The sequence below is a fragment of the Lampetra planeri genome, chromosome 35 (assembly GCF_965212315.1).
Source record: "Lampetra planeri chromosome 35, kcLamPlan1.2.h2, whole genome shotgun sequence".
NCBI lineage: Eukaryota > Metazoa > Chordata > Hyperoartia > Petromyzontiformes > Petromyzontidae > Lampetra > Lampetra planeri.
Window position 1 is genome coordinate 7967139 of NC_136141.1, and position 11526 is coordinate 7978664.

Sequence of the window (11526 nt, forward strand, 5' to 3'; positions counted from 1 at the left end):
AGAAATCATAACTGTCTTACATTGATTTACCAGCTCCTCTGTTGTGATATAACCTTCACCTTAATAAATAAAGTCACTGGCACCTACGCTGTTGTTTTAGAAAAAGAAAATCATTTATCATTTCCATTTTTTTAATGTTATATTTGTATTTTTTCTGTCTAAACATTTACATGTTTATATTGTGCAACTGTAATCTGTCTATGCTATATATTTCCATGGCATATATGCCCGGTTGTTGTCTGAAAAGTTATATAATCCATAATTTTGAAACCTTTGCTATTGCACCTAAAACTAAACTATTTGTTTATTTTACCAGGTAAGGCCCACTGATCTATATAGCTTTTTTTCAGAAACGCTCTGGCTACAAATTAAAGCCCAATGAAGTGGCGTATCATGTGGAAATTTATTTCAAACAAATAATCGAAACGCATGTTTCTTAATTTAGGGAAATAAACCGGAGGACCTGGAAAAAAATCCATGCAACCACAAGGAGAACATGCAAACTCCAAATATACAGCAGGCGTCAGGGTCGGGATCAAACCCACGACCTCCTGTATATCAGGTAAGGTGTTTAACATCCCGCCACCGTGGCACCTGTCTTTATTCTGGGATTCTCCCAAGTTTTCTTTCACAAAAGACACATGTGGCCTCAAAAGCCACATGTGTCTTTTGACTTAAAGACAACGATGTCAAAAAGACAAAGTGTCTAAGCATTCAAACGGGTGTTGGGGAAATGTTCATCTCTGTTAGTGGCCCCTGAGAAATGTCACATTTCTCGCTTACGTCACTGCTGGCAAAAGGGCCTCCACAAAAGTGAGCTCTGGAGAGCCCTTCTAGAGTGTGTTTGTCCTATTCGTTCATGTCGGTCAGACGTCTCGGAGGCGGTGAGGGTACACACACTGGAAATCGACGAACTGTCATGTACCCACTTATACTGCTGGGTGGACAGAGGACGGATATTTAGAAAAGTCCATAATATAGGTTTTTTTGGTTAGATCGCGTAAATATATGTGTTATTAAACTCGCCACCACCTGACACAGCCAATTAGTAAGGTTTGTCACGTAAACAGAACATGCCAATTCGTTACTAGTACGGCACACCGGTGTGTTGGAGAGCAAATCCACAACATTTACAATCTGAGTATGACGTTTTGGCAGTAATTACAACTAGCTTCACCACTGGCGAAACGTCTTACTGAGATTATAAATGTTGTGGATTTGCTCTCCAACATACCGGTGTGCTGTACTAGTAACTAAATGGCATGTTCTGTTTACGTGACAAACATTACTAATTAGCTGTGTCGGGTGGTGGTGGTTTAACGACGCATTAATATTTACACATCCGACCCAAATAAACCTATATTATGGATGATAGTGGTTGCGAAAGCCTATGTATTAAAACATTTTAAAAACTATTTTTTTCAGATTTCGAGTCGGTAAATTGAACCATCAACCTCGGGCTTGCCAGTCCAGTGATTCCACCACAGTAGCCAGCAGTATCTTCATAGGACAACCAATGTAAAGAATACATCGACTTTTCACTTCCACTAATTGAAACCAACTTTAAATTTGTACTTAACAAAATATTTCCCCGGGGTTGACTTAGCCTTATGATGAGTAGCCAGTGAGGTCTTCTTTCTGTCATCATCATCATCAGCTGACACTCTTATAGCACTGCTACATGAAAGCCTCCGCTTAACAAAGACTTTGCCTCTGTTCCAACTAATGCTGTCACTGTTTGACACCTACATGCATTCTGGTATGACAGCCGACTCTCCCCTCTGTTGGGATCTTTGATTGTTTTCCCTCTCATGGATACGATTTTGTTAAATGTTTTATTCATCAGTTGTCTTTCCAGGAAATGTAACTTGCCCAAATGTATACACATCTGAAAAACAACGACGCCGTACATATTCTTTGGGTCTTTCGGTAAAGTCACAAATAACAAAATATTGTTTTACGAAAAACTACAACATTTCGATCGCAACACAAGCAATCGTTATCAGGAGAAAAAAAGAGGGGGAAAGCTGCTGAGGCAGTCTGTTTTGAAGGTTTGAGATGGGTGTAACCCAAGGGTCATAAATGAAGTGGGCGGGGCTAGTGATATTAAAGTGAGAAATTTGCATGTAAATGTAAGATCGGAGAGCTACCTCCACGACGAGGGCGCGGAGGTGGCCATTGTATTGTGAGAGATTAGCATGTCAATGTAAAATCGTGGAGCCGCCGCCACCTTGAGGCCACGCCGGGGTATTGCACGGCAGTGACGAACTGGCGGCCGACGCACCGCTCTCCTCCGCGGTGTGCAAAATGGTGGCCGTGACACGCGTGGTTGGCGGGGACTGTGAAATGGCGGCCGTCTCCACCCTGCCCGGAATGGTGGCCGTGTTTCCCAAGGGGAGACCCTCCGAGGCACCGTCGCCGGTCCTCTGCACGTCCACCCCCGGACGGTCCGCCACCGGACTACCTCCAGCGGCGATCGGCGTGACGAGAGCGACGAGGTGGAGGAGCGCTGTTGTCAAAGCGCCCAGCTGCGTCTCCACCCTTCGCCACGGATCATCAGGGCGAAGCTGATGTATGCTAGTATTTAATTTATTATTTTATCTTTATACGTGACTTTACCGAAAGAACCAAAGAGTAATTCCTGCAGTCACGAAAGCTCCAAATTAAGTCTGATGTGAAGACTCCGCCACGCCGTCCGCCGCAGGTGAGACATCGGCACCTATCGTGGGCTCCATAAACGGGACCACGGAACCCGGGGTCGCCAGGAGCTGAGTCGCCGTCTCGTCATCGTCGGAGGACACTGCAGGTGGATTCTTCTTTTTATGGTGCTTGGACATCACGTCTTCAGTAGAGCACCGCCAGAAAAAGTCCACTATCTGACACCACTGTAATGAGTGGCTCCGACACAGTAAGGAACTTCAAGTTATTTATTAAATCTTCGGTACAGCCGCTCTCTCTCTCCACGGATGTCGACCCGCTCTCGTGGCTGTGCTGCCCCACGCCACGTGGCGCTCACCCCGCTCGCTACCGCACCGCCTGGCTGGCGGCGCGCTATGGAGCAGCTGAGCGGGTGGAGGTCGAGCCGCCACGTGGCAGGTGGAGATGGCGGGATAACAGCGACGGGGAGCTCCTCTTCGATCTTCAAACACCGACCTCTAACGTTGCTGTACCCCCTGCTTATATTCCCTTCTCCGAGGCTAAGCCCCGCCTCTGGCCACGCCCCTCCTGGAACCTTCGAGAACTTTCCAGAGGCTTCCCTGCTAGATCCGCCCATTCACCTTTCCCCAGATAGAATCCCTAATATAGATAATACGTGGACTGAATCAATATGTAAATGTAACCCCCACAATAATGCAGGAGATGGCACTCTTATTACACTAATCTCTCAAAATACAATGGCCACCTCCGCGCCCTCGTCGTGTAGGTTGCTCTCCAATTTTACATGCAAATTTCTCACTTTAACATCACTAGCCCCGCCCACTTCGTTTATGACCCTTGGGCTACACCCATTTCAAACCTTTAAAACAGCCTAATTCAGCAGCTTTCCCCCTTTTTTTCTCTCCTGATAATGATTGCTTGTATTGCGACCGAAATGTCGTAGTTTTTGTACATGACTTTACCGAAAGACGCAAAGAATTAACTCCTGCAGTCACGAAAGCTTTAAGTCAAGATTTCACGCCGTACATCTTACACTTTTATTATTATTTTATTTCATGTGTTTGTCCTCTTCTCAAGAGTGACGTTAAATTACTTCACAATAACTTTTTTAACTTTCAGTTTTTTTCTTAGATTGCGCAGAAATTCAAAGATTAATGCGTAACATATTTTTACAGCTGCTGTCAAAAATCAAATTGAAAAATCCAAGTCTGTGCAAACTTTAGGGTTGCTTTTATGAATGCGCTATCATTTTATACAATAACATAAGTTGAACTGACAGGTAAAGACAGATTCTTCACTGTGTGTCAAAGGTTATTTAGTTATTCCTAGCTGATAATATCAACGTGGGAAGTACAGTTAACAAAAATATACAGTGCATACACACAGGATTTGTATAAATAGTAGCATTCATATCATGCGCACGTTCTTTGCCAAAAATTTCAATTTTTGTTTGCACCAATGAACAACTTTCCCAGAAAGGCATTATCCTTTGTGTGCAATGCTATTAACTGTGAGACACATATACATCTTATTTAAATTACAGGTTATACAATATGTTGAAAGCTAACATCACTCGTGCATCTAATCTGTCAGTTACCATAAACACTCAAGTACATATTTGCAGATACATTTGAAGTTGTATAAATGGGTAATATGTTTTACATGCGATTGACGACCAGAATGCCTAGTCTTTGGTTCTTTCGGTAAAGTCACGTAGGTATAAAAAGAAAATAAAACAAAAATTATATATCACGACGTTTGCGATCGAAACGTTTGCGATCGAAACGTCGTGATATATTATTTTTTGTTTTATTTTATTTTTCTACCTACGTGACTTTACCGAATGAACCAAAGAGTATGGATTCCTGCAGTCACGAAAGCTTCAAATCAAAATTGACCAGAATGCCATTGAATACTCTGGTATAATATCCTGGTTTCATCACGCGCAACAAGTTAAATTTCAGAGCTCATTATACAGTGAGGGAAAAAAGTATTTGATCCCCTGCTGATTTTGTACGTTTGCCCACTGACAAAGAAATGATCAATCTATAATTTTAATGGTAGGTTTATTTGAACAGTGAGAGACAGAATAACAACAACAAAAATCGAGAAAAACGCATGTCAAATATGTTATAAATTGATTTGCATTTTAATGAGGGAAATAAGTATTTGACCCCCTCTCAATCAGAAAGATTCTTGGCTTCCAGGTGTCTTTTATACAGGTAACCAGCTGAGATTAGGAGCACACTCTTAAAAGGAGTGCTCCTAATCTCAGCTTGTTAACTGTATAAAAGACACCTGTTCACAGAAGCAATCAATCAGATTCCAAACTCTCCACCATGACAATGACCCAAAACACTCGGCCAAGGCAACAAAGGAGTGGCTCAAGAAGAAGCACATTAAGGTCCTGGAGTGGCCTAGCCAGTCTCCAGACCTTAATCCCATAGAAAATCTGTGGAGGGTGCTGAAGGTTCGAGTTGCCAAACGTGACTTGGAGAAGATCTGCAAAGAGGAGTGGGACAAAATCCCTCTTGAGATGTGTGCAAACCTGGTGGCCAACTACAAGAAACGTCTGACCTCTGTGATTGCCAACAAGGGTTTTGCCACCAAGTACTAAGTCATGCTTCGCAGAGGGGTCAAATACTTATTTCCCTCATTGAAATGCAAATCAATTTATAACATTTTTGACATGCGTTTTTCTGTATGTTGTTGTTGTTATTCTGTCTCTCACTGTTCAAATAAACCTACCATTAAAATTAAAGACTGATAATTTATTTGTCAGTGGGCAAACGTACAAAATCAGCAGGGGATCAAATACTTTTTTCCCTCACTGTAAGTGCCTGGCTTGAACAATGTGACTCATATCCATATTGCAAATTGATAAGTCACACATTTTTCCACTCAAGGATGTTTTGGAATGTCATCTTTTCTAGAGCTCATATACTGGGTGACCAACACGGTATATATAAGCAATAAACTTTGTAGCTGAGGAGTTTTTTAGGTTTTAGGTCCCAAACAAGTTGAGCAAGAGATGACCAAACTTTAATTTACATAAAATCTTCCAGACAGACCCAACAAGGCATTACATCTTTTATAAAGTGTTTGAATTGAATATGAGCTGCTGTGGGTAATTTTCTAATTTGGCAACAAAAATAATTGGGCCAACTCAATTAACGGGCTCCCTGGGGCTCCATCTAATACAGGCCATTCCACCAGCAGTGGCATGAGCAAGCAGTTGCAGGACTGCACCTTTACCTGCTTTTCTTTTCATACAAAATTATCTACCATTTAGTTTAACACGTGGGCTTTCACGAACAATATTATTCATAATAAAGGTTTTTGGGTTAGATCGCGTAAGTATTCACCACTCAACACAGCCAATAATTAAAGGATTTGTCACGTAAACAAAACACGCCAATTAGTTACTACTTTAGCCCACTGGTGTTTTGGAGAGTAAATCCACAATATTTACAATTTGAGTAGTACGAAGTTTCGCTGGTAATTACATCCAGCATCATCGAGCGATTTGCCAAAGTGGCAAAGCCCGAAAGGAACTCGACTTTGGCAAATCGCCCGATGATGCTGGATGTAATTACCAGCGAAACGTCATACTCCAACACACCGGTGGGCTAAAGTAGTAACTAATTGGTGCGTTTTGTTTATATGACAAATCCCTTCCTGATTGGCTGTGTCTGGTGGTGGAGGGTTTTGACAAATTTATAATTACGAAATCCAACCCAAAAACCTTTATGATGAATATCTACCATTTAGATCTTTAGTTTCCATGGAATGCCAACGTTTCAGTTTTTAACATCACAAAACCAACTTCAGCAAGGCTCCACAGAATGTATCAGACAGTTAACACAATTGAATGATGGCATCCTTATAAATTGACTTCGTGACAAGCACGTTGCCCACACAACCATCAAGTCACATAAAGCCATTCTATCGCTGACTGAGACGCAGCTAAAAAAACATTACCAGTCTAAATCCATCAAGTTCTAGATAAAATATCTGGATAGACCATCTCTCCCATCACTATTAAACTGAGCTATGCAATAAAGTATGTGGTAAGGCAAGTCTGAGCTGCCAATTATTGTACCCGATGGCCATTCACACAGATCTTGTAAAATAAATTGGTGCAATACTTCATTTAAAGATATTAACGCATGAGTCCTTTATTATATTTCCTCATCACTGAAATGGAAAGACCCGTGAAAAAACAATAATTTCGAGGTACTGGGTCATTCCCATAATGCCCTGAGGCTCATTCCCAAACTGTGACGTGTGAGTGCAAAAAGGCCCTCTTTTGTGCCAAGGGCAGCAGTTTCAGAAATAAAACACACAGCCAAACGTGACAGGGGTTAACCGCTGCTTACCCGAAAGGAATATGGGCTTGTCTTCTGTGCGTGCCTTTTCAAAGGCTTCCTCTCCCCAGGGATACCTGATGGACAGCGAACACAATGAATGCTTCATTGTTTATTAATATAAGTAACTAAAGGCACTTAACAACACACATGCAAGCACGAATACAAGTGTGATGATTAGGCATTTAAGAATCTTTCCTCAAAAGCGAACACCTCTGTCAAAATGATTTATTGGCATATTTATTATTTAAAAGCATCCATTTCTGACAACGTTTTTGTCTGGTGGGACATACATTTCAGATAGATGGATGCTGATTGAACATTTAGCCATCCATGCATGTGTTAAATTGTGTGTTTTACGAAGATACCGATTTGTGTATTCGTGTCTTACGAAGAGATCGAGGGCCAGACGACACATGCACGTGGTGCGCTGTGTACGTGTTAATTATGAGTCTTCCGCGCTGCGAGGTCACTGCTAAATGTTGACTCACCAATCTCTTGGTATAATCTAGCAGCATGAACGATGACATCAATGGCAATTATAAGGTCCAACACGTACAAACTGTATAGAGAGATCTTTCTGTAAATCGATCTATGTGCATCTATCAACAAATCCAAGCATGCTTAGTTGGCCTGTGATGACACGCAGATCTGAGATAGACAATGATAGACAAAATTAAACAAAAACTGAAAAGTGCACAAAGACGCATGTAGAGGTGTGCACTTTGAATTACATGCAGAGACAGAAAACGCATGCATCAGAAAACATATGCATATTAAATAATTCTAATACATTTTTACATTGTGCATTTCATTGATTAAGTTTTAAAAAGTGCTGTACAAAGCAATAAAATTAGGGTAAACAGATTGCGCCAAATCATTGGTATAGTGCTCCAAAAGCAATGGTACAGAAGGTATCACATTGTTAAAGAAAAGTAAGTGGGCTTTAAGTGGGCTTGGGCAGGAAACGTCACGAGAAGGGATGATGGTTGATGGTCGAGAACTACGATGGAGTGGAAGTCAAAATTCAAAACCATCAAAACGAAGTCGACTGTGAAGTTGGAGTGATTAAATCAACTCGTGGGTACGAGCTCCAAGGATTTCTGCATCATGAGATTGTGAGGAATGAAAATGGCTTGGGGAGGCTTTCAGCCAGCAGTGGATCAATCATATCTAATGATACATTTTATTATTACCTTTGTTTGCCCAGGAAGCATTTAAAGAACTACAGCGCATCTACCCCCCCACCCCCCTTCTCGCTCCTTCTTCTCTAAAATCACCACGTTCCTGAGCGTTACCCCTACGTGAGCAGGGCAGTAAGCCCAATCGCCCTTCCCTCCCCCTACCCATGGGCACCTGGCCTCGGTCTATCATCTGCCGAATAATTGCACCCCTTTCCCCGATCGCTAGTGCTTTGTAAATGGCTCTTCATCAAAAATAGAAAGAAAAAAACTGCAGTGCGGTGCAGTACGAATCTTCTTGAAGCCGTGTAAAATAAGAAATAGATCGGTGCTGACGATGACCTCACCAGTCGACGGGGTTGTGCGCGTGCTGCTGCAAGTACGGAGACTTCTCCAGCGCCAGCCGATTGCTGTGCCGCGGGGGGGAGCCTGCGGAGGTGTGCGCGCCGCCCGTCGCCATGCCCCTCAGAAGGCTTGGGCGCGGATTCCTGTGGGCCAAACGGCATCGCCAGCTCATTGGGCAAAGGTATTGAGACAGAATAAAAAAGAGCGCATGTGACAAAGTGTGCTGCTGGGCACTGCAGTCTACCGAAGCAGAAAATGCCAGCCGCAAACGTGCTTGGAAAATGCAATACTCATCACGTTGGCAATTCAATTGCTATTGCAGAGTTCTTATTTCAAAGGTTCCCAGATGATTTTCCATGAGAATGTCTTGCTGCCATCCATCCAGTAAATGCTTGCTATTGTAGTGAGCGACTTCCAAGACTTCGTGTAGAGGGCTTCTTATATATTCTCACACTTTAAGCACAATCCTGGGCGATACATCTATGTAACGTTCTACATAGCTACACATAGCTGACCCTTCCACACAACCCCATCGTCGGCGTCCAACTACACAGCTGTCTGATTAGCGCAGCGACGATGAGAGCCTTGCAGAAGATCGACCAAGTGGCCAGACGATGAAGAGGGATGACGGCTAGCAGCGACACAGCCAGGACCCAGGATCCGCAACAGCACCGAATCTCTGGTTTGGTCCCCCTGAAATACACCCCGGCGTGGCCAAGCCCCGCCTCTGGCCACGCCCCCTTCCAGAACCTTCGAGCAGGTTCCCGGAGCTTCCCAACTGACTCCGCCTTTCACCTTTACCCTAGATACGCCCCCCTCATAAATAGACATTATGTAACATGCCCATAACCGCAATTACCCCTTCAGGCTGACAGGTGGCACCCTGTCATTACACTATCAAAAGAACCCGATGTACTACTCTTTTAGTGATATAAAATGATGCTTTACTAAAGATGCAAGTAACATTGGAAGATTACTTTTCTTATCAGATCAAATGAACCAAGTCACACTAAAAAGTTGCCCTTTCGCTTTCCCTTCACTCATTCTATTTGAAGAAAAAAACACGTGACAGCAATAAAAAATAGCATCACAGAAGGGCATGTACCCAACAACATAAACTCTAAACACAGTTAAGACTGAAACACACGCAACAATGAATTACAATATTGTGATCACCATTCACAGCAATGCAAAATATTCATGTACTGTATTATATTTGACTGTACTTCGATTGCATTTCGGTTTGTTTGGCCTTCGTTTTAACTTTACTAAAGGCTCACCCTCTCGTAGTAGCTGAAGCTTGTCGAGACCTCAATGGCACTTGAATAGAGCTAGCGCTGGAATTTTCCTGCAAATCACTTTTTATTTCCCAACCATCGAGTACAAATATATTTTTTAACACACTGCACACCCTACACATGTTTATAGTCTAGGCTCTCAATGGGTAATTACACTAATACATACTTATTCATCCTAATCGTTAGCGTGATAACTGCCATGCAGTGTTTTCCTTGCCTAATCAAGTTGGCAAACATTCTTTACAAATGTTAAAAAGAGGATACTTTCCAAAATATATCATTGCAGTATTATAGGGATATACAGGATGTGTTAGTTATTTGACCATTCTTCACCGTGTTGGTCAGTATGTGGATATCGTGAAGGAGGGAACCCAGGACTTGTTCATATATCACTCAACACTGTTAACTGTGGCTAGGAATCAAACTCCCATCACATGGTTAACAGTGCAGTGCGCTTAACCGTTGTGCCACGAGTCCAACCCCAAGCACAATGGTGAAGATTTAAATATCCATTAAAACATAGCCACTTGTAGACTAACAATTATAACTACTATGTTATTAAATATAACTGCACCTTTTATATGAGTGCCCTGTATACGGGGCCCTTGACTATACAAGCAGGTTAACTCCACAAGGAATCAGCAATTATGCTAAGTGACAATTGTGTTTTTTTACTTAATTGGGTCACCCCTACACTCTCATTTATATTCAATGATGCACTTACGGCTAATTAGTATGGCATATGTACTATTACTGTTCTGCGTCAGCATTTTAATTGTACCTCGAACAAATATCCATGAAGAACAAGCAACAAGGAAAACACAAATCAGAAAAAATATCCTACATTTTAAGTAAGACAAGAATGGGGGGGGGGACGGGCACATTTATCAAGGCACATTATTGTAATTTATGACAACTTTTGGGGATGGAATGTAAGGCAATGCACCTGAAGGAACAAATATGGTATAACATGAGATTATGACATATTCTTATTTATCTACGCGTTGCTGACATACATAAAAACAGACGCGCTTATTATACGCACACATACACCCCCATACCAAGGAAAAGATCCACATTTAGTCGTCAGCGTCTGTTTGGGAAAAGTGCCATCACTGAACAGTTATTAAGGTCACAATAGCAGCATACAGGGTGGTGGCGTAAACAGCACCATGCCCTTCCAACCACCTTTGTCTCCCAAGTCCTGAAGTTTACGCCCTGCACTAGATACTCATTTAAGTAAATTAACCTCGAGCTATGGGTGGACAACCTGCGGCCTGTTTTAAAGTGCTCGATAAAACCACATTTGCAAATGTGATCTGTAACTTTGATCCTCACCCATGTATCGAAAGTTACATTTTAATGCGGAAAAAAACACGCGAGGTGCGTCCTGCATTTGGGATGTTTGGTCAATTTCATTTGAATAAATGTTTGATGAAAAGTGGATAACACACTTTTTTTTACGATTCTCAAGGGTTGTGTGTTAATAATGCCAGAAACTCAACAAGTCATATACAAAGGTATCTCTAGGGTGTGTTAATGGTTTAGTGTTATTGCCAGAGGCCCAGTCAGATTAAGGCACATTTATGATTCTTTGAGTTGTTATTGCCTGATGCTTACACAGCCACATTAGCACGGTTGGCAACGTACGGTGCTAAATAAGTTCAACAACGTGCA

At 42.2% G+C, this 11526-nt stretch overlaps 1 protein-coding gene across 3 annotated transcripts in view; it reads right to left on the reverse strand.

Moving 5' to 3' along the window:
- The window catches only part of SPATA20 (spermatogenesis associated 20), an 81536-nt gene that overhangs the window by 68622 nt on the left and 1388 nt on the right, over positions 1-11526 (reverse strand). For all 3 annotated transcript variants that reach the window (XM_078611133.1, XM_078611132.1, XM_078611131.1), the window contains exons 2-3: positions 8554-8694; positions 7038-7102 (exon numbers count right to left, since the gene is read on the reverse strand). In XM_078611133.1, coding sequence (XP_078467259.1) covers positions 7038-7102; positions 8554-8666 — 178 coding nt within the window. In that variant the 5' untranslated portion in view covers positions 8667-8694. The remainder of the gene's footprint in view (positions 1-7037; positions 7103-8553; positions 8695-11526) is intronic.